This window comes from Mustela lutreola, chromosome 16 (assembly GCF_030435805.1).
Source record: "Mustela lutreola isolate mMusLut2 chromosome 16, mMusLut2.pri, whole genome shotgun sequence".
NCBI lineage: Eukaryota > Metazoa > Chordata > Mammalia > Carnivora > Mustelidae > Mustela > Mustela lutreola.
The window spans coordinates 54978525-55000944 of record NC_081305.1 but is presented as its reverse complement, the minus strand read 5'-3'; the positions used below and the strand labels follow the sequence as shown (position 1 = coordinate 55000944).

General features: G+C 54.0%; 2 protein-coding genes across 7 annotated transcripts in view; one reads left to right on the top strand and one right to left on the bottom strand.

The window, feature by feature from the left end:
• The window catches only part of MYH14 (myosin heavy chain 14), a 101828-nt gene that overhangs the window by 18539 nt on the left and 60869 nt on the right, over positions 1 to 22420 (top strand). The window contains exons 1-10 of one of the 6 annotated variants that reach the window (XM_059151007.1): positions 1256 to 1304; positions 6160 to 6570; positions 10699 to 10855; positions 14201 to 14228; positions 14356 to 14458; positions 15119 to 15139; positions 16097 to 16189; positions 16636 to 16699; positions 18835 to 18933; positions 19933 to 20073. In XM_059151007.1, coding sequence (XP_059006990.1) covers positions 6163 to 6570; positions 10699 to 10855; positions 14201 to 14228; positions 14356 to 14458; positions 15119 to 15139; positions 16097 to 16189; positions 16636 to 16699; positions 18835 to 18933; positions 19933 to 20073 — 1114 coding nt within the window. In that variant the 5' untranslated portion in view covers positions 1256 to 1304; positions 6160 to 6162. Of the gene's footprint in view, positions 1 to 1255; positions 1305 to 2943; positions 3102 to 3592; positions 3811 to 4779; positions 4800 to 6159; positions 6571 to 10698; positions 10856 to 14200; positions 14229 to 14355; positions 14459 to 15118; positions 15140 to 16096; positions 16190 to 16635; positions 16700 to 18834; positions 18934 to 19932; positions 20074 to 22420 lie in introns of those variants that run through there. The other 5 variants (XM_059151011.1, XM_059151012.1, XM_059151010.1 and 2 more) reach the window with 5 other exon arrangements.
• VRK3 (VRK serine/threonine kinase 3) overlaps positions 1 to 22420 on the bottom strand; it is a 197096-nt gene that overhangs the window by 122430 nt on the left and 52246 nt on the right. The window lies entirely within an intron of this gene.

Sequence of the window (22420 nt, the reverse complement as noted above, 5' to 3'; positions counted from 1 at the left end):
GTGGGGGGAGAGAAGAAGGATTCCTGCTGGAAGAAACAGCAAATGCAAAGGCCCTGAGGCAGGGCCATGCATGGGGAGTTTTTCTGGAACTGAGAAACACCCAGGAGGCCAGGGTGGCTGGAGAGGAGTGACAGGGAGAGAAGAGGGAAGTGAGATCAGAGAGGGCCCGAGGGGACACATCACACAGGGCCTTGTGGGCCACAATGAGATCTTCAGCTTTTACTGAAATGGAGCCGTGAAGCACAAGTTTCTGAGCAGAGGAGGGGTACAGTCTCAATACAATTTGACAGGCCACCCCAGCTGTTCATTCCTTCAGGAGCTTTGGTACACACCCATAAAGCGGGGGCACGGCTCAGAAATCAACCATGCAGGGCTTTCCAGCAACAGACTAGCTTCAGAGGTGGGCTCCACCTCAGGGTCCAGTGGGGCCTTTGCTTTGTGAACTTGGGAAGTTATCTGTCTTTACCTGAGCCTCAGTTTTCCCATCTGTAAATTGGGAAGCATTAACTACCATTTGGGTATATCATGGTGGTTAAGAGCACCAGTTCTGAAGTCAAATTTGGCAGGATCCAAGCCCTTGCTCTGCCACCTGCCAGCTCCATGCCTTTCGACAATTAACACCCTCTTTCTAAGCTTGGGTTTACCTCATCTGGAAGATGATGATCTTAATTCCAAGGGGTAGTTGTAAGGATTAAATGAGATCATGCAGGTAAAGCGCTTAGCATAGCTTCTGGCATGCATTGGGCACTCAATAAATGATCATTATTACTGACGGTATCGCCCACACCTCCGAGAGAGGGCCTGGTACGCGGTCGGAGCTCCACAAAAGTGAATTCTCTCTCCCGTCTCTCCTGCCCGCCGGCTCCCGAGGGACCCAGGCATTCCGGCCTCCAGCTGCCCCCCCACGCCGGCCCTCACAAAGGCCCCCATTCATGCTGCATGCACAAAGCGGTGCATTCACCGGTGTCCCTCTGGCCGGCCTCCCGCCCCCGGCCGCCCCCCGCAGCTCTCCATTGGTTGCCTCCCCTGCCCGTCAGGCCTGGGGTCCTGCCCACGACCGCGCTGCCTGGCTCCGCACTCCGGCGCCGTTCTTTTCCCACGGCTGGCACACTCCGACAACTTCTGATTGGTCCGGCCCGCCAGCCTCTGATCTTGATTGGTGGGAGCATCCCCCACAGGCGGGGCCGTATTTTGTCGCAGCGGGGGCCGATTGGCCCCTGCCGTGCTCATGTGGGCGGGGCTCTCCTGGTGGGCCCGCCCCTCTTTCTCCCCAGGCCGAAGCCTCAGGACGGCCCTGGAAGCCGGTGAGTGCCTGGGGCTCGCAGCCCGCCGGAGGTGGCGGAGCGGGACTGGGCCTGGGGAGGTTGGAGCCTAGGGACCTCGGACAGGAGCCCCGAAGGCCGGCGCGGGCGGCTGGGGAGAAGCGGTGACGCGGCCACTCACCTTGGGCACTCAGCGGGACAGCGGCGGGGTGGGGGGGGGGCGGGGCGTCTACACTCACCCCCAACTCGAGTTCCTACTGTGTGAAAGGCCGGGTCCGGGTCCTCCCTGGGGGTCCCGGGCCTATTCCGCAGACGAGGAAACTGAGGCTCGCTTTGGGACCTTGGACGCTCTAATACCTGAGTCATGGCTTTCAGCCCTCCGCCTCCAGATAACGTGTCTCGGTTCTCACGTGTAAAAATTGCAGCCCAGAGACAGGGGTCACGACTTGCAGAGACAGAAGGGTAGGGAAAGACATATTTGAGCACTTATCATGTACTCGGGCGCTTTTATTTTTACAAGTAAATTTATATTAACTCGAGAGGGGTTATACTGTACCCATTTTACAGGGAGGGGAAAACTGAGGCTGAACAGAGGCAGTGACTGAAGAGAGAAGGGGTTGCGACTAACACTTTGGAGGCTGTGTGCTGGGTCCCTTAACCTTTTTAATCTTATAATAGTCCGCTAAGGCCGGCTGTGGCCCTGTGGTGGAGATGTGGAAGCAGGTTCGATAGAGTTAACCAACGAGGAAGAGGAAACTGATCCCTTTGAGTACCCAGATTCCTCTTTAGAATGACATAAAACGGTATGAGCTTGAATCCCAGCTCTCCCTCTTACTGACTGTGCCCTTCAGCGCATTACTTCCCCTCTCCGTGCCTCACTTTCCTCGTTGGACAAATGGGGAGGCTGATCGTCCTCATCGTATTGTTTTTTGTTTTGTTTTGTTTTGTTTGACAGAGAGAGACAGACAGACAGCACAGGCAGGGGGAGCAGCAGAGGGAAAGGGAGAAGCAGACTCTCCGCTGAGCAGGGAGCCCCAGGCGGGGTTTGATCCCAGGACCCTGGGATCATGACCTGAGCTGAAGGCAGATGCCTAACAGCTGAGCCACCCAGGTGCCTCTCACATTGGTTTTTGAGACCATTCTATGAATTAAAACCCGGAGAGCTGTTCTAAACGTAGAAAAACACTGGCACAGATTAGATGCGCTTACCCCTCCCTAGTTCTCATTCCACCTATGAGAAAACCGAAGCTCTGGAGGCCAGAATAACACTTTGTGATCTTCTTTGGTACTCTCAATACTCTCTGTGGATTGTGTTGTCCCATTTCTGACGTTATGGAAACTGAGGCTCAGAAAGATCAGACGATGTCGTGAGGCACTGCTTGTTTATTAAGCACTGGGCTGGGGGCCTTTTCTCCCACGTCATCTTATTAATTTCTCTGGCCGCAACTCACGCAGAGGAAAGCTGAGGCCCAGAAAGCTTGAGCGGGATTCGAACCCGGGAGTCTTCAGCCCTCTCCGCTGCGCGTGTCCTTGGTTTTAGCCTCCCGGGAGGAGGAGGGGCGCCTGGGGCTGCCACTGCAGCCCACCTGGCAGAGGACTCTTCCGCCTCCCCCCCCCCCATCCTCCTGTGAAGGGCTTTAGCAGCTCCAGGACCCGCCCCCTTCCCCCCGAGCGGGGCAGGTGCTGAGTGACATCAGAGCTGGGCTCCCTCCGGGTGACGCGGCGTGGCCCCGCCCCGCGCTGGACCGCGGAGGTAGTCGCACCTGAGAGCTCAATCGGTCTGGGGATTCCCGTGCCCCCTTCCCATCTTCTGGATTCCCGCACGGCCGGCGGCCCCAGGTAGCCCCGAGGATTCGCGGATTAAGGGGGCGGCCACAGGGCGCTTGGGTCTCCGGGAAGTGGGGGTTGGGCGCTCGAATTCCTGGATCTGAGGAGGGGAGTTGGGGGCCAGGAATCCCAGGTCTGAGTGAGGACAGCACTGGGAGCCTGGGCTTCTAGGCCTTGAGGGACAAAGGCACTGGGGCCAGGATACTGGGTCTGGGGGGCCCGACTCCTGGTCTTGAGGAAGGAGGGGGCTGGAGGCCCGCATTCCTGGGTCTGAGAGAGGAAGGGCTGGGTGCCCTGACTCCTGGATCTGAGGGAGGAGGGGGCTGGGGGCCGGACCCCTGGGTTTGAGGGAGGAGGGGCTGGGGGCCCAGATTTCCGGGTCTGGCCACTGAGGGGACTCTTGAATACTACTAGCACTAGGCTGAGGTCAGAGGGCTGGATGCCAAGGGCCCAGCCCCTGCCCCAGGGGCGGATCCCTGGCTCCTTTTCCTTTTCCAGCCCAGCAGTCTCTGCCCCTCCCAGGGCAGGTGAAAGCACCTGTCCCGGTGACAGTAATGAGCCCAGGCAGAGGTGATCCTGTCGGCTAAGGAGGGCGGGGCTGCCGGAGGGGCTCAGCCATTGGGAACCAAGGCCTGCGGCCCCCCCCCCCACATCAGGGATGCTGTCAGTCCTCAGGATTTGGATGTCCCGTCATCCTCACCTCTAGCCCAGCTGCCCTAAGGTGAGGGGGTCCCCGGGCTCATGGGTCCAAGGGAGGAGGGACTGGGGGCCCAGAATCCTGGCTCTAGGGAGGGGAGGCATAGGGCCTGCGAATTACAAAAATTCCCAAACCTTTCCTGGTCAAAGGCCACAGGCTGAGAGGGAAGTTGGTGGGTGGGGTAGGGTGAGGGTAGGGGCAAAGTCCCGGGGATGGGGCTTGGCTCTGGGTGGATCAGGGCTGCACTGAAGGCCCGTGGTTAGCCTTGGCAATTGGGAGCCTGGGGAGTGGGTGTGTGTGTGGCGGGGGAGAACCTTGCTGCTTGAGGGCAGAAGCCATCCGTTTGAGGCCTGAGATCGCCAGGACCAAGGGCTGGGGCTTGTGTAGGGGCTATGGGTGAAAGTGGGATGTGTGGTGTGGAGGCGAGTTTCCAGGTGGGAGAGGCTCTGAGGGAGAGCCAAGAGCCTGATGGGACAGATGTGGGGATGTCTCAGGGGGAGCTGGGTGTGTGGGTACGTTGGAGGTGGGGGTCCTGGAGGGCAGAGGCAGAAACATTGAGTGGGGGAGACAAAAATTCGGGTATTCCTGTGACTCGTACAGATGTTTGCAGTGAGAGGGGAGAATAGAGGCAGACTTCTTCAGGAACAGGGCACAGGCGGGGACAGAGAGGGCATTTGTCGTGACTGGTGCTTAGACTGCCCTGAAATTGGTGTGGGCTATTTGCTGCTGCTCTTTGGGGCCTTTGAGGGCCAGGAGGGGTCTAGCCCATTCTGGCTCACCCTGTGTTTCCCTTACAGTACACAGGTCACACCGGGTTGTGGCCAACTGAGACTAGAGGTGCCTCACCCCCAGACCAGGAGCTTCTCAAGGCAGGGCCCCATCTGAAGCATCTCAGGGTCCCCAGACTCTCACTCCGGGCAGAGCCTGGCATCTGGACATCTGGTTGAGTGAATGTTGAGTGAATGCAGAAGTAAATGAATGGGGCCACTCTCCTCATCATAGAGAAAAAGAAGGTGGGTTGTAGGGAAGGAAGGAACTGATAACTAAGACATGAGATTTGAGTCTGTTCTGCAGTTGTGGGGTAGGCCAGAGGGATCAGGGAACCCGAGTGACTGAGATCAGATTGACGCCTTCCTAGGGCTCACATCTAAGGGGCTGATGTCCTCTTCATGGCCCAGTCTGGTGCTCTTGGTCCCCGATCTTACTTCACCTACCACCTCTTCCCCCTTGTTTACTTGGCTCTGGCCACACTGACTTCTCACAATGCCACAGACACACAGGCATACTTCTGCCTCAGGGCCTTTGCACTGGCTCTTCTCCCAGCCTGGAATGCTGTACCTCTCAACATTCCCATGGCTCACTCCCTTCATCTCCCTCAGGTCTTTATTCAAATACCACATCAGAGAGGCCTTCCCTGGCCATCCCCATTAAAACTGCAGCAGCCCTCAATCCTAACATCCCCTGTTCCCTGCTTTCTTTTTCTCTTTGGCATTTATCACCCTTAACATACTATATAATTTACTTATTTATCTTTTTATCTGTCTCCTGGCATTAGAGCATCACTATCTAGTAGGAATAGAATGCAAGCCAACTGTGTAATTTAAAATGTTGTAGTTGCCACATTAAAAATGGAAAAAACTCAAAAGGGACAAGGGTTATTAATGTTAATGATATATTTTATTTAATCCAGTATATTAAAAATAACTATCATTGCAATGTATCAATCACCAAATATAAAAAATACTAATGAGTTTTTTGTTGTACCAAGTCTTTGAAATCTGCTATGTATCTTGTACTTAGAACCCCCATCTCAGTTTGGATTCTCTATTTCAATTTCCCAGTAGCTGTGTGGGACAGTGGCTCCCATACTGGACAGCACTGGACTAGAATGCAAACGCCTTATGTAGGCAGGGATCTGTTGCTCGCTTCTTCTTCTTCTTCTTCTTTTTTTTTTTTTTTTAAGATTTCATTTATCTATCTGACAGACAGAGATCACAGGTAGGCAGAGAGGCAGGCAGAGAGAGAGGAAGGGAAGCAGGCTCCCTGCGGAGCAGAGAGCCCAATGCTGGGCTTGATCCCAGGACCCTGGGATCAGGATCTGAGCCGAAAGTAGAGGCTTTGACCCACTGAGTCACCCAGGCGCCCCTGTTGCTCGCTTCTTCCTGGCTGTATGGCCAATGCCTTGAAGGATGCCTGGCCCAGCCAGGCTTATTAGATAATTATTGAATGAATGAATGGAATTGGTAAAGGAGGTCCGTGGGCCCGTTTTGCAGATGTGTAAAAAGAGGTCTGGTGAAGAAAGGCGGTGGGGACTGCCCAGGGTAGGAGGTGGGGTGTGATCTGGGCTGACCACCACCCTTCTCTCCCCTGCAGATCATGGCGGCAGTGACCTTGTCGGTGCCCGGGCGGAAGGCGCCCCTCAGGCCCGGTCCAGTGCCGGAGGCCGCCCAGCCGTATCTGTTCGCGCCCAGTGGCCCGGGAGCGGGTGGCTCACCCGGGGGCGCCGGCACCTCACCACAGGTGGAGTGGACGGCGCGGCGCCTGGTGTGGGTACCCTCGGAGCTGCATGGGTTCGAGGCGGCAGCCCTGCGGCACGAGGGCGAGGTGGAGGCCGAGGTGGAACTGGCGGAGAGCGGGCGGAGGCTGCGGCTGCCACGGGACCAGATCCAGCGCATGAATCCGCCCAAGTTCAGCAAGGCCGAGGACATGGCCGAGCTCACCTGCCTCAACGAGGCCTCCGTCCTGCACAATCTCCGTGAGCGGTACTACTCGGGCCTCATCTACGTGAGTGGCTGCCCGCTGGAAGGGCATGGCTCTGGGGGTGGGGAGCTGGGTGTCAGCCCCCAGCATGAGAAGCGCGAAGCCCTTTCTGCTTGGGATCCTGCGCTGTGCAACTATTCCCACACGTAGTGGCCAAATTATAAATTATTAGGTTGCCAGAATGGCCTCAGATGCCACTGAGGGTGTCCCAGAATGTCATACACCTTATTATTTTCCTAAAGTGTGAAAAATTCCAAATTCTCAAATAGAACACATCAAAGCGTTTTGAGAAAGGGATATGGGTCTGTCATACTAATTAATGACAATCACCGAGGGTGGAAAACTGCACACCAGGCCCTGTCCTAAATTCCCTTCCATATATTAATTCACTTCCTTTCACTGTACACAAAGCAGAGCCTATTATTAGCTCCATTTAATCAAAAAGGAAACTGAGGCCTGGAGAGATTTCCTAACAATAAACACTGACATTTATGAAGCAGGCACTAGGCACTCTTAAATGTCTTGTCTCAATACACTCTCCCAATTAGAAAGCATTTTGTCCCTGTTTTAGACAGAACAAACGCAGAGGCCCAGAAAGGTCAAGTGCCGTGACCAAGGTCACCCAGGGGGACATGGTGGACCTGGGTGGTCCGGCGGCAGGTGCCATCCCTTTGCTGTGGTGCCTCTCAAGATAAAGATGGGATTGACAATAGTGAGGTTGACTCTGGTGGTCGCCTGTCTTTTGAGCCTTGAGTATCGCTCACATTATTAAGCTCTACAGAGAACAGGTGGAGTAGGGAGGGGCCGTGGCTGTGGTTCATAAGCCTGCCCCTGCACTTAGAATCGCCTGGGGAATTTTTTTAAAAGTATTAGCACCCAATCCCCACCCTCCCCAGTTTAAATCAGGCTTTCTGGGGCTGTGGCATGGACAATGGCATTTTTAATAGGCTTCCAGGGTGGTTCTAATGGGCAGCCAGAGCGTTATTAGAGCAAACAGGATTAAAGAGATTGACAAAGAATGTCGACAATAATAATGAAAAATAATAATAATGGTGGCTAGCAAATATTTATTGAGCCCTTACCATGTGCCAAGTGCTGTTCTAAGTGCTACCTGTGGGTTATCAGCGCACCTCTGGGCTGGGGACTGCTGTTGTCACCTGATGTTCAGGAATCTCAAGTGACTTGGATCCCAGGTCACCCAGACAGGAAGGAGTCGGGGTCGGATTTGAACCCAGGCTGCTAGCCTCAGAATCACACTCTGAACAGCAGCTTAGAGAGCTGGGGTCTTCCCACCTTGCACTGACCCCCCCCCCCCAAGAAAAATCTTTAAATACCTAGCTAACACCCTCAAAGGAAAGGTGCTGTTTTATATTTAGGGGGAGGAAAAAAACCCATTGAAACTGTTGGGAGTAATAAAAACATTTAACTCAGTGATGAGATATATCAAAATATAAAAATAAACAGAGCAGCCCCAATATCCACCCTGTTAAGGGTCACAAATCACAAGCTCAGAATATTTTTATGAGGTCTGACTGCCGTTTGGGAAGGAGGAGACCATGGCTGGAGGGCTAGTGGCTGGCTCAGGGTCCCCCGGCTTGAGGTGGCAGTGGCGGGGTTAGAATTGAAGGGTGTCTAGCCCTGAATGGGGCTGGGAACCTTCTCCAGGCCACACAGACCCCCGCTGAGTCCTCGCTCGCGTTTGCAAACCCTGGGGAAGAGGCCTCGCTTGGCCCAAACCATTCCCCTGGATTTCACAAATGGAAGCGAGATGGAAGATTTCACAAGACTAGACAGGAAGCTAATTGGGCCTGAAGAATAACCATCAGCACCTAGTGAGTGCCTGGTTTCCCCTCTCCACACATGGTTGTGAGGTCGGAATTAGCACCCATTCCCCCACCTGGGAGAGGGGAAGCCATTGGCCCTGCAGTAGTTAACAGCGCGCGTGGTCCTCCAGGGCCCTTGTCATGCTGTGTACGTGCAAGACCAGCCTGTGGTTGGTTCCCAGCCACCCTCTGTGGAAGTGCTGTTCCTTTCCCCGTTTGATGAGAAAGTGAGTTCCAGAAAGCTCAGGGTGCCTGCTGCAGCCATCAGCCAGAAAGTGTTAGAGGTGTGATCAAGCTACACCCTGCTTGTCTTAGGCCCGGGCTTTGTAGGTATTGGTTTGACTGGCTGGCGAATGATGGGGAAGCCAGCGTTTGCCCAGTGGGTATGGTGTCCAGACCTCTGGAAACCCATTTCTGCCACTAATTTCCTATTTGGCCTGGAGTCCCTGAGGGTCTCAGTCCCTTTGCCCCGATGCTTTAGGCAGGAAGGGAACCCATATGTTTGAGCACACACCATGCTTAGAATCTTTCTAGGTGGTCAGGGTTAAAAGCCCATTTTCCAGGGCTGGCAACTGAGGCTCAGGGAGGGCAAATCCCATACATAGTGGGAAGCCCAGGATCACACAGCTTCGAAGTCTGAGTGAGCGCTTAGCTCCCAGGGCATGGGTACCAGGAGAGTCTTGGGATCCACACTTGGAGTGCCTTTTATGGGCCACGCCTTGGGCTGGCTGGTTTTTATTCATTATCTCCCTTAATCCCCACAGCCTCTGTAATGAGGTGAGAAGGAAACCGAGACTGTGGAGAGAGTCACTGGGCTGGACGGCTTCAGAGCCCTAAGGGCTGGGCAGCTACTCTAGACCCTTCCACATGGGTGTCCCCAGCTCTGCCCCCTTGACTCAGGTGTCCCCAGCCCTCACGGCATGCACCAGCTTCCGCCCTTTGCTCCCCGGCCTTAGCAGCCAGCTCAGGTTGCTGTGGGGCGGGTGGGGGGGGGTGTCGTCCTGGTAACAAGGTGTGGCTGACAGGAGGGGGCTGAGGTGGGAGGGTGGCGTGGGGAGTGGGTTCCTCCGCCAGCCAGGAGTGGGGGCCGGGGCGCCAGCAGCCATGAGATACCCTCCTGGGGAATGTGGCCTGGCTGCCCCGCCCTCTGCCAGCCGGAGCTCCCAGGAGCAGCTCTTCAAGGCAGGGAGGGCAGACACCCAGCAAACCGGTTGTTCGGCTCCCGGCTGGTCACCCACCCTCCCGCCGTTAACAGGTTGGCACCTGGGAGCCGGACAGCCCTTGGTGGCCACACCCTGCTCTGCTTGAGAAGCCCAAGCAGTCCAGGGAGCTTAAAGGGATCCCACTACTAACCCACTAAGGAGCTGGCTGGCTGGCTGGCCGGCCGAGTAGCTACGCAGTTTAATCGTTAACTAGGGAGGCCACTAGGCACCTACCTCTCTGGCTCTTGGCTAGCCAATGCCAGCTAGCTTAGCCCGTGAGCTCTCTGGGCTGGTTTAGTGGGGTGACCAGCTAGCTATCTAGCTATCCTCACTGCCTCTCCATGGCTTGAGGGCCTCTGTGTGAGCTGAATCCTGGGCCCATCGGGTGTCAGCACAAATTCAGGGAGTCCACGAACTTGGATGCAAGACAAATTGCATCTTTCTTTTCAGGCACCTTGAGCCCAAAAGTTAGCATTTCCTCCCATGAGCATGTAAGCAGGGCCTGAGTCTCGGTAGAAACCACAGACTTGTTCCTGTCACGTTTCAGGAACTGTGGTATCTTCTGAGGGTGTTTTATGCATATTTAAACAAATACATACAAATATAACTATTCCTCCTCTCTCAGTGCAAACAGTCCTCACCTTGTGTTCTTTATTTGATAATGCTTTGGAGAGAATTCTGAATCTGTTCACTGCAAGTATCGTAGGGATCCATTTTAAGAACGTGTATGAGGGTCGTTGCCAGACTTCTGCCATTAGAGAGAGAGTGAGTAAGCAGATGAGTGCACATGTGGTCATTTTATGTGTGTGTGCATCCAGGTGGTAGGAGGCTGGGACCCAAGTCTGGCTGGCTGCAAAGGCTGCGTTCTCTCTCAGGGTGAATCGTTATCCTTACAGCACCTTTGTGCAATAGGGAAAGATTCTCTTCCACCATCAGCCTGAATGTCTTTGTCACAATCTACATTGTCATGATACGAACCACATGATATGAGGTCAAATCTACATTGTCATAATATGAACTGCATCCTTGTGCAGTGTGCAACCTGCCCAGCTGTACACAGCACTCCCATTTTGCCCTCTGGGCCTCAGACAGGCACTTGAGGCCCTCTCCTTTCTTGCCCACTGCAGACATACTCTGGCCTTTTCTGTGTGGTCATCAATCCATATAAGCAGCTTCCCATCTATACGGAGGCCATTGTGGAGATGTACCGGGGCAAGAAGCGCCACGAGGTGCCTCCCCACGTGTATGCAGTGACTGAGGGAGCCTACCGCAGCATGCTTCAGGGTGAGTGTGGGGCTGGGACATGTCTCTTCAAGGTGGGGGCTATTCTGGGGGTTGAGATAAGACAACAGACCAAGAATTTCAGACTCTCAGGCTTTTTCATGGGGCAGGAGGAAGGGCTGAGTGGATGAGTTCTGGGTCCCCATCTTATTTGTTTCCTTGTTTACCCCTTCTCTCTGCAGTATCATCTGGAAGCCAGTTGAGGCCAGGCTTCTGCAAAATTTTCTCTTGAGACAGTGATTGTTAGTGTTCATTTGTTCAGCACTTAGGTGGTTGATGTGATCCACATTGTCGTGGAATCAAAGACAGTCCCTTAGGTGGTGGGCAGTGTGGGTCACTGGGGAGAGCTGAGCAGGTTGTATGAGGATGTCCTGGCAAAACAACGTAACTCACATGTACTATACATAATGTCATTATTATAAATTTTTACATATCTATTTTAACATTTGGTTTATAATTAAATGCAGAATAAATATTTAAAAACTTATGTCTTACTATCATATGACATACAATGATATGTGGCAATATATTTTTGTTTTTGTTTTTGTTTTTTTCATTTATGGTTGGTTTTTGCAGCAATATATTTATACGGTGTGTGTTATACCTGTATCACATGTCCTGTGCTGTAGTTCTACTGTGGGTCATAATGACGCATTTATAATGCTCAGTGCCGAGGTTCTTGGAGCGCAGTGAGCATCGGCGTCAGCTAGGAACTTAGCAGAAATGCAAACTGGGTCCCCGCTCCAGACCCGTGAAGTCAGAGAAACTGGGAGTTTCACAAGATCCCTGGGCTCCCTCTGGGGATCCGGATGCTGGCACAAAGTTTGAGAACCACTGGTGTAGTATCCAGTATATCGTTATACTCGCATTATGCAGAGCACGCTTATAGGCCACAATTTGAATTCACGGTATAAATTTATATTTGATCATTGGTGACACTTCTTTCCTTTGGTTGTTTAATCTGATTTGGTATCTACTTATTTTTATGATTTTTAGCCATTAATATACATGCATTATCATATCTTAGGAATAATTAAATAAATAAACAGTAAAGCAGGGGTGAGAGGCTGCTCTGTGCTGAGCACTGTTCATGGATTGACACATTTAAACTCATGATGAGCAACCCTAGAGAGAAGGTGTGATCATTATCCCTGGTTTCCAGTTGGGGAAACTGAGGCACCGAGCAGCACCAACACTGCTTGCAGTCCCACTGGTGGGTAGATGGCTGAGGTGGGTCTTGAACCCAGGGTTTCCGACCTCCACCTTCCTCTATATAGGTCACACTGTGTGTCCCATCCTCACCCTGGGCTGGGTGTTGTGGGTTTTTCTGTGTGACTCACCTGGTTCTAATACCACACCCCAACTCAGCCCTTTGCTTGCTGTGTGACCCTTGCAGAGCAGCTGTACCTCTCTGAGTCTCTTTCCTCATCTGTAAAATGGAGACAATAAGCCTCAGCTGAACAGAATGCGATTCATTCAACCAACTACAATTTGAGCTCCTACCGTGTGTGCTTCTTTGTGCTGGGTATGAGAGAGTCAAAGATATGAGAGTGAGATCCCAGACCCCAGGGCTCAGGTCCTGGTAGAAAATGGGCCACAAAACAATGTTATGTGCTAACTAGTATATAAAAACTTTGTTGGACTTTCTCTTGGAGTTCTGACTATAGCCCTGTGAGGTAAGGGCTGTTTGAGCCCTGTTTTTGAGATGGGGAAACTGAGGCACAGAGCATTTCAGAGACTGGTCCAAGGTCACATAGCAAGACAGGGGGGAGACTGGGCCTTGAACCCACATCTGTATGGCTCCCAAACCAGGCTGAATGCATCTCTCCCTTTGGCTTAAAACCACCTGCTAGAGACCTCCTGCCCCATTTAAAAACTATCCTGATTTTTAAAAAATATGTATTTATTTATTTGAGGGGGGAGGGGAGAAGGGCAGAGGGAGAGAGAGAGTCTCAAGCAGACTCCCTGCGGAACATAGAGCCCAATGTGGGGCTCGATTTTATAACCCTGAATTTGTGACCTGAGCCGAAATCAAGAATCGGATGCTTAACTGACTGAGCCACCTAGGTGCCCCCCAAATCTTCCAGATCTTTTAATCATGGTCTCCCAATCCATCTGCACAATCTCCAGCTTTGCCTTGTCCCCCAGCCTCTCTGACCTCCTTTCTGTCTCTCAGACAGTTCCAACTTGGTCTCACCACAGGCCCTTTGCCCTGGCTGTGTCCTCTGACTGGAACGCTCTTTCTCTACCCTCTTCCTTTAGGCCTGAGCTGAAACATCACCCCTTCTGGGAAGCCTTCCTGGCCCTCCCCCTCCTCAGTCTTTTTACTTCGTTACACTAGGGATTAATCCTGGCTCTATCGGCATTTGGGGCTGGAGGATTCTTTATACAGGGCATTCTGTGCATTGTAGGGTACTCAGCGGCATCCCTGAACTCGTCTCAGTAGACACTCATAGGACCTTCTGGTTGCAAGAACCAAACCAAAAATGTCTGCAGACACTGCCAACTTCCAAATCATCTTCACTTTTACTTTATGTGCTTTTTGTCCCCCAGTTCAAGCAGAAGCCCCATGAAGGCAGGGACTTTGCCAGTTCCCACTGTTGTAGGTGCCTGGCACTTAGTAGGTAATCAGTCATGTCAGATGCAGGGCGAGTGCTGGCGGAGATGGATGGTGGGAAGCATGCTGTGTTCTCTGCTGGACAGAGGGCCACCGACAGGTCACCAGACATCAGCACTACCATACTGTGGCCTGTTCATGTCAATGTCTGAGCCTTACCTTAGGGCCAGGACCTTGCTGTCCTGTCTTGGCATCCCACACACCTGGCAGAAGGGGACCCCCAGGAGGGGCTCACACTGAAGTTTGTTGAATGAGTTACATTCTGTTTAGTTGGAGTTTTCCACTTCTGTTTTACAGGTGAGGAAACAGCTTGAGAGAGGGAGGGCTACTTTGCCAGGGTCACACAGCAAATAAGAAGCTGGGTTGGGGTGGGGTGTTAGAATCCTGGAGTGTCACACATCAGAACCCTTTTGGGTGGAGGGGCACCTGGGTGGCTCAGTGAGTTAAATGTCTGCCTTTGGCTCGGGTCGTGATCTCAGCATTCTGGGATTGAGCCCCACATCGGGCTCCCTGCTGATTGGGGAGTCTGCTTCCACTTCTCCCTCTGTCCTGCCCCCTCCACTCATGCTCTCTCTCAAATAGACAGATAAAATATTAAAAACAAAAACCTTTTTGCGAGGTGGGGGTGGGGGAACTTTTCCTTAATCCTTGAAAAGGGTGGGGTAAAAGAGGTCAGGGTCCCCCTAGAGCAGCAACCCTCCAGGTGATATGTCGACCTCTGTCCCTTACAGATCGTGAAGATCAATCCATTCTCTGCACGTGAGTAATCCTGAAGGACTTCCTGGAGGAGGTGGGGCTCTGGCTGGGTGTAGCTCTGCTTGGAATGGCAGGTCTTACCTGGCATCATTGTCAACCCTTTTCCTCTCCCACTTGTGTCCTTCTATAGTGGGGAATCTGGGGCTGGGAAGACAGAAAACACCAAGAAGGTCATCCAGTATCTCGCCCATGTGGCATCGTCCCCAAAGGGCAGGAAGGAGCCTGGTGTACCGGTAAGTGCCCTGTCCTGGGACACACTCAGGACCCTGCCACCAGCAGTGCCTGCCCCCATCTGAGGCCCTGCTTTTCCCCCTAACCCCCTGCCTCCCTTATGGAGGGCCACAACTGCGAGCCTTCTTTTTGGCTGCCCATGCTGCCCACACACCTATTATGTGCCCAAGACAGTGCTGGGAGTGGAGGCAGGATGGAAACGGAAAATCACGGGCCAGTTTGTGGCTCCTCAGAACAGCACCAGGTACATGGGAGGTGCCTACAGCCCTGCGCACCTACTGGGTTCCAGGCCTGATATAAGGACCTACAATTCCCAGTTGCCTTCACCAGTGAGCATCTGTAAGACCCGTCTCTCTGCTTATATGAACTTAACACGCCAGTGCATGGGTGTCGCTCTCCCGTGTTAAAGATGAGAAACTTAAGGCCTGTCTGGGGTGAGTTGGCTGTTGGAGGTCACACACCCAGGAAGGGCTAGAGAGAATTCAAGCCCAGGCGATATGGCTCCCCCAGGCCACCCTGCCCCACAAGCCTGATTTCCCTAGCCCCTCATGTCTCCCCTCTGTCCCCACCACCACTGGTTCACCTGTGTGTCTGTCCACGTTCCATGTGCCGCGTCCTGGTCTGTGTCCCGGTCCGTGTCTCGTGTCCCGTGACTTCCTCAGGCTGCCAGCACCTTGTCTTATGTGAGTAGCAGGGGATCACCTCAAATCACGCCACCCCTTAGGCCACCTGGTCAGCCCAACCCACGGTCTTCCCAGCAGGCAGGCCCCAGGACCCCGGTGTCTGCCAGGGAGCTGTGCTGCAGCTTATGTGGCCCTACTGCGTGTATGCCAGGCCCCGTACTACCATTGCAGTGCTCCCTGCTGTGGTTTCTAGCAGCCCTACACGGACACATCCTGGGGCCCATGTTACCATTTAGTGCAGAAACTTCAGGAAACAGTTGATGCCCTTGAGAACCTTGCTAAGAGGGGAGGGGGATTGGTGTTTCCTGAACACCTACTGTGCTCCTGACTCTGACACTGAGGTGCCTGGAGGGAAGTTCAGAGTGGGGTCCCTCTCTTGGAGCCCACTACTGGGGGAAGGAGGCTACCCTCTCTTGAATGCGTACTATGTGCCAGGCAGTTTGAAGCATGTTATATGGATGGTATAGATTTTTTTTTCTTAATTAATCCTGCAAGTAATCCATGAGTCTGTGTTTTTTTAACAACAACAGAAAAAGATAAAATGAAATCCCTCTTTTGTCCTTTCCGTCATCCCCTGGAGTGGTGTCTGCTGTCGACCATTTGGTGTGTATCCTCGTAGACCTTTCTCTAAATGCTTACGAACATACATCTATACCTGGAGACGTGGGAGTCATGTTTTGTAGTGTTTTTTTCTCGAGGTACTTTTCACTCATGGGGTCACATTGTAGGTTTTGCTCTGCCACGGGATTTTGTTGTGTTTTGTTTTCCCACTCCACGGTGAATCCTGGAGAGGTTTACTTGTTCCCTTCACAGTCAACGAAGGGCAAGACCTGGGTGTGGAAGAGCAGGCCCACCTGCAGAGGCACGGAGGCCCCTCACGCACACATGCGCAGCCGGTCATAGCACAGACCCCTGCCCCAGCCTTGTCACTGACAGCCTGTCTCCCGCGCCCCACAGGGTGAGCTGGAGCGGCAGCTTCTCCAGGCCAACCCCATCCTGGAGGCCTTTGGCAATGCCAAGACCGTGAAGAATGACAACTCCTCCCGCTTCGTGAGTGCTGGGGGAGAGCAGAGGCTGGCTGCTGGGAGCTGGGAGCTTTGGGGGTGGTTAAGGGGAGGCAAGAAGTGGGGGCTGACTAAGGGAGGAGGGGCTGGGGGTCTGGACTCCTGGGTCTGAGGGAGCGGGGGCGGGGGCCTGGACTGCTGGGTCTGAGGGAGGAAGGGGCTGGGAGTCTGGACTCCTGGCCCTGAGGGAGGAGGTGTTGGGGACCTGGACCCCTGGGTCTGAGGGAGGAGGGGGTTTGGGTCCTGAGGAAGGCAGTCAAGGAGGCCCAGATCTTGGATTCTCCATGGCTGGGACCTCACAATTGGGGTGGGGTTCAGATGGAGGGAGAAAGTTGAGATGCTCTGGGAGGGGTGAGTGTGGGTAAGGGGGGCTCTTCAGGTCCCCAATGTGGAAGAGGACTCTCTGCTAACTCCTGACCCCTTCCTTCCCAGGGCAAATTCATCCGCATCAACTTTGACGTGGCCGGGTATATCGTGGGTGCCAACATTGAGACCTGTATCCTCACATAGCGCTTGCGGGGGGGAACCTGGTGTCTGAGGAGGGTGGCCCTTGGGATCTCACTGTTTCCAGGAAACAGATGTTCACAAACACGGGGAAGCTTGGCTCCTTGATGTTCAAAAACTGTGCCTCAGTTTCCCCTTCTGTGGAAGGGAAAGGAACCTTGGGAAGGCATAGATGCAGCACCCCCTCCCCCTGGTGGAGGGAGGAGGGCCATACTGCTGTGGCCTTGCAGTGGGGCGGTGGAGTGGCTGTGGCTTACCACAGAGAGGGGACACACAGCCCAGGCAGCAGAGGGAACAGGCATGTGGGGCCAAGTGTAGAGGAGACCAGGGCCAGCTTCCAGAGTCCCCTCCCCATGGAGTCACATAGGATGGGCCACACACAAGATGTGACAACACGTGTGAGGTGTTGTCCACCAGGGATGCTTGTCAGAGACTCTGTCAGTGCCCCAGAGTTCTTCGTGGGGGCCGGTGGCCTCAGTGCCCTTGGCCTATCATGTACCAAAATTCCAGACTCCACAAGGGAAATCAGGGGTTTCAGCAGAAACCACGTTGTATGCACCAACAGCTTAGGCGTGGGGAGCCCCTCCTGGGAGTCAAGGAGCGCTGGGAACCCTCCCGAAATCCAGCTTCCCAGGCGTGCCCACCTCAGACTTGTGGCATCAACCCTGCTCTGTGGGCAATGTGCAAGCTCAGTAGGGATTTATTTTTTAAGACTGTGTTTGAGAGAGAGAGAAAGAGAGCAAGGATGTATGTGAGCACACAAGTGGGGAGAGGGGCAGATGGAGAGGGAGAAGCAGGCTCCCTGCTGAGCAAGGAGCCTGATGCGGGGCTTGATCCCAGGACCCTGGAATCACAAGCTAAGTCTAAGGCAAGTACTTAATGGAGTGAGCCCCCCAGGCACCCCTCAGCTCAGTAGGAATTTAAAAGATAAAGCACGGGAGCTCCAGAAGTTCAGAATTTAAGAGAGCCGGCGGAGAAATCACATCAATCCAGGTTTGAATTCTATCTATGCCACTTGGAGGCCAAGGGAACTACAGCACATTCCTTGACCTCTCTGTGCCTCTGTTTCCCCCACTCTGTGGAAGAGGGAGGCTCATAGAATCCTCTCTTGGAGGACTGGGGGGCATTGGGGGGCAAATTCTTCGCCTGGCACCTGCCATGTAGCAAGCACTCCAAAACGAGCTGCTGTCATTAGGAGTTCACCATGGGAACAAATTAGCAATGTCCTTATCGATGTTAATATTCTCTGTTGGTAATTACTAATCAGCCGCATTAACAGTAAACCACGTGCCCCTTCCCAGAGGTGTCTGAGAACCTCAGTCTTCTGTGGTCTGGGGGAAGGCTGGGAAGCAGATGTGGTGGAAGAGACCTTAGCAAATAAGGAAATGGGCGTCTCCCGTTTCCTGAGGGTTTGCTCTGCACCTAGTGCTGTCCTGCGAGCTCTCTCTGTGTGCTCAATTCCTTGTCCCAGCACCCCTTGTCAGCCCATTTAACAGAAGAAGAAACCGAGGCTTGGTGTGTGTGCTTCCCCCCACCCCACCCTGTCTGTGAGGAACGCCCCCACATCCTCCCCACCTTGCACAAGCAGATTAATGAGCCAGGGCTTTTGGTCAATGGTGTGCAGATCTTGGGCCTGACTCCCCGAGGTAGGTCCTGCATTCCAACTGCTATGCTGAAGGGACGCTGTGTGGTCCGTGAGCGGGGCCATGGAGGGACCAACAACTTAGCTGGTGTTTTATTCTACTTTAAGGTGGTTTGCCCATTCTTAGAGTGTAAACATGCCATGTGACTTTTCTTGAAGGGAGGAGCCAATAGCCCCACTGTCCGTCTAGGGAAACTGAGGCCGGCAGGCTAACAATGGCCAGAGATTTTCTTGTGGGGGTTGGCTACCAAGCAGACAGGGCTCTGGGTGTTTGACACATAGTGACTCATTTACCCACATGGCAGCTCATTCACGGGGTTCATAAAAGGAAACTGAGACACGTGTGCTCAAGTGACATGACCGAGGCCTGGGCTGTGAACAACTCCACGGCTTCACAGGGTGGTGGGGGCAGCACAGGCCGAGGGGGCTGGGTGGGCTCCCCTCACTGCTCCTCACCTATGAAACCTTGACTCCCGGCCACCCAGACCTGCTGGAGAAGTCACGGGCCATCCGCCAGGCCAAGGACGAGTGCAGCTTCCACATCTTCTACCAGCTGCTGGGAGGCGCGGGGGAGCAGCTCAAAGGTCAGTACTGGGGCTCTCAGGGAGGGTGGGGGCAGGCAGCGGGGTGGGGGGGCCCTCATGGGCCTCTGGCATCCCTGGGCCTTAGGAGGAGGAACTAGGAGGCAGTCAGTAGGATTTATGAGCACCTGCTTTAGGTCAGGCTTCTGCTGGGCAGTGGGTTCTGGTGCCTCTCCCCGGAGCTCACTGCCCCAGGTTTCTGTCGCACTATGACCTTGACGTCCTCAGGACCTGCCCCTGAGCGCCGGCTGTCCCCGCCCCTATGCTGCTGACCGACCCTGTGGCTCTCTGTTCCCAGCTTCCTCCGGGGTCTCGCCCACCCCGGCCACGTGGCTCCCTGGCTGCTGCGCACACCCCTTCTCTTCTGAAACCGCAGGGCTTACCCCGAACCTGTGATGCCATGACGCTAGCTCCTGCCGCAGCGCCTGCTGCCTCGAGGTCCTGGCGATCCAGGCAGTCCTGGTTTGTGTGGCTTTGCTGCACCTGCTGCCTCACCATGGCCTTTCCTCTGCCTCCTGCCTGAGCTTCCTCCTGTCTCCTCATTGCTCTTCCCACCTTCTGGCTGAAGAAAGTCCGGGGTTCTCCTTTCCGGGCGGACCCCTGCTGTCGCCAGGCCCCTTCCCACATAGCCTTGGCTGCCTCCCCCTTCTCCCCCACAAGGCTGCAGGACCCACAGGCCTTCTGCTGCCAGCTCTGCTGTCCCATGACTTCTGCGAGCTCAGGCATCCGCAGCCCCTTTGCTCCTGCTCCTGCTTGCTCTGGGCAGTTCCAGGACTTGACAATCTCTGGAAGGACGAAAGGGCCCAATGAGGGCTAAGCAACCCCACCACGCCCGGCCCTTCCCATCAAACCTTGAGGAGAGGATCTTCACTCATTTAACAGAGGAAGAGACCGAGGTCCCCAGTGGAGAAAGTGAACGCTTGTCCCGTGGGTGGCAATCAGGATGTGAGTCTGACTCTACAGCTCATCCTTGACCTCGGCCTCCACTCATTACCCCCGCAGCTGACCTCCTCCTGGAGCCTTGCTCCAACTACCGCTTCCTGACCAACGGGCCATCATCCTCTCCTGGCCAGGAGCGGGAGCTCTTCCACGAGACGCTGGAGTCCCTGAAGGTCCTGGGATTCACCCCGGATGAAATCACCTGTGAGTAAGCCCTGAGCCTCCACGAACGGTGGGGCTGGGGCAGCACGGGGGCAGGTGGGGAACCTGGACATGCATTCCTCAGTTGGGAAAAAGGTACAGGGATGGGAGGAAAGAGGAGGTATAGCTTTAAGGAGGGGATCAAGAAGGGGACACCTCTGAGCCAAGGCCTGAGGAGCTGAGAGGGTAAGCATCGGTGCTAGCAGGGTATTACCCCCAAAGTAAAACGGTGGATTATTTTACCAGCAAAATGGATTTATTTGGGAATAATGGAGAATTGTAATTTGGGACAAGCAAGGTAGGATAGGAATCCGGCAAGGGACAGGAATTTTATCTTATGGAGAAGAGGAGGAGGTTGGAAGAGGTTGTTTTGAACGAAAGTCCTTTGGAGAAATCCAAGAGTGGAGGGTGTTGACGGTTTCTCTGGCTGAGCAGCTGGGGCAGCCAATTTTTTGTAGGAGTTGTGATGTACATCTTTCCCTGTTGGGGCCTGTCAGTGAGGATTCTTTCCTGTTGAGGATTCCTCTGTTGGTGTCTGTACTTGACATTGAGTAGTGTGACTCCCCCCTTCCAGCCTCTCCTTCTAGCTTCCCGAGTCTGCTTTCGTGAGGTTTCCCATACTAATTTTCAGAGAGAGCTAGAAGAGCCTTCTAGATGAGGAGGATTGCCTATGCAAAGGCCCTGGGGCAGAAAAGTCATGGCATGGTTTGATGAATTCATTTCTATCCTGAGGGGCTGGGACTTTGTCCTGGGGGCACCGGGGAGCCATGGGAGAGCTGGCAGCAGGGCAGAGGCCCCTTTGAGCTGTATGGAGGATGCGTTGGCGGGCCAGAGGAGGCTGAAGCAAAGGTGTGGGGAAGACCCTGACTGTGGCCCGTTACCTGCGTGGCAATGCTTTGCCCCCTGCTGGTTTTCACCAGATCGCATGTTTTGACAGCAGGTCAGCAGCAGTCCTATATTTGTTTGCTCTGGCGCTGTGACAGAGCACCCCAGGCCTGGTGCCTTCAGCAGGAGAGATGGATCATCTCCCAGTTCTGGAGGCCAGAATGCCGAGCTCTACGTGTTGGCAGGGTTGCTCGGTCTTGGGAGAATCTGTCTGTCCCCTGCAGGCAGCCCCCTACTCCACTGTGATCTTGTCTTGACTTAAAGAATTCCATCTGCAATGACCTAAGACCCAAAGGAGGCCACATTCTGAGAAGGCTCGAGGGTTAGGATGTCACCACACCTGTTCTGGGGGGAAGAGGGTACGATTTGACCCATGCCAAGTACGTGTAGGTGGACCCCGTCTTTTTGCAACCGCCTGACTCTTTCACTGTTTGGATGAACTTGGAGTCCCATGGACAAAGACCGCGATGTCTTGGGCTGAGCTGGCATGGCGGGTTTCTTTCTCCTCCCATCTCTGGCAATGCGGAAAGCTCTGGGAGCTATTGTTGGCTCCAGGGCCAACTGGGAGGGCTGGAAGTTGAGCAAGCGCCAGCTTGGCTGTCTCCCCGGGCTGCAAACAGGCCGGCCTTCTCGGGCGTATTGACACAGGGTCCCAGGCCTCCCCTGCTAGATTGCCCAACCACAGTTGCAAAACTTCCTCCGCCTGGAGTCTCTGCTCTCCTCCCGGGGCAGCTGGTGAACAAATCTGGATGGCGGCCACTGTGGGGGCCTGGCCTCCTGTCACAGATCACCTCAAGTGACCCTCCCCGTGGCCGCCCCACTGCATAGCCGATTTTTGCAATTCTGAAATAAAACTTTGGAAGTGACATATGTGTGTGGTGACATAATCTGGATGTGCCAAAGGTCATAGTTTGGCAACTGGGTCTCCTGCAGGGCCCTGAGCCCTGCTTTCCCCTGGCTTCCCACACATCCTTCCAGAAATATTTTCTACATCTAAAAAAGAACACACATTATTTTTTCTCCCTCCCTCCCTTCTTTCCTTCCTTCCTTTCTTTCTCTTTCCTTCCTTCCTTTCTTCTCTCCTTCTTCCTTCCTTCCTTCCTTCCTTCCTTCTTTGTCAGAGAGAGAGAACACAAGCAGGGGGAATGGCAGAGGGAGAGGGAGAAGCAGACTCCCCACTGAGCATGGACCCCCAACCTGGAGCTCCATCCTAGGACCCTGGGATCATGACCTAAGCTGAAGGCAGATGTTTAATTGACTGAGCCACCCAGGTGTCTCCATACTATTTTCCTAAGAACGAGGCATTCTGTAGTCCCAGGGTGGATGTTCAGCCATACCAGTAATAAAAGTGGTAAGATATTTCTCTGCTGAATTTAAAAGTTCCCCGCACAGGGCCGCCTGGGTGGCTCAGTCTATAAAGTGTCCGACTCTTGATTTCGGCGCAAGTCGTGATCTCAGGGTTGTG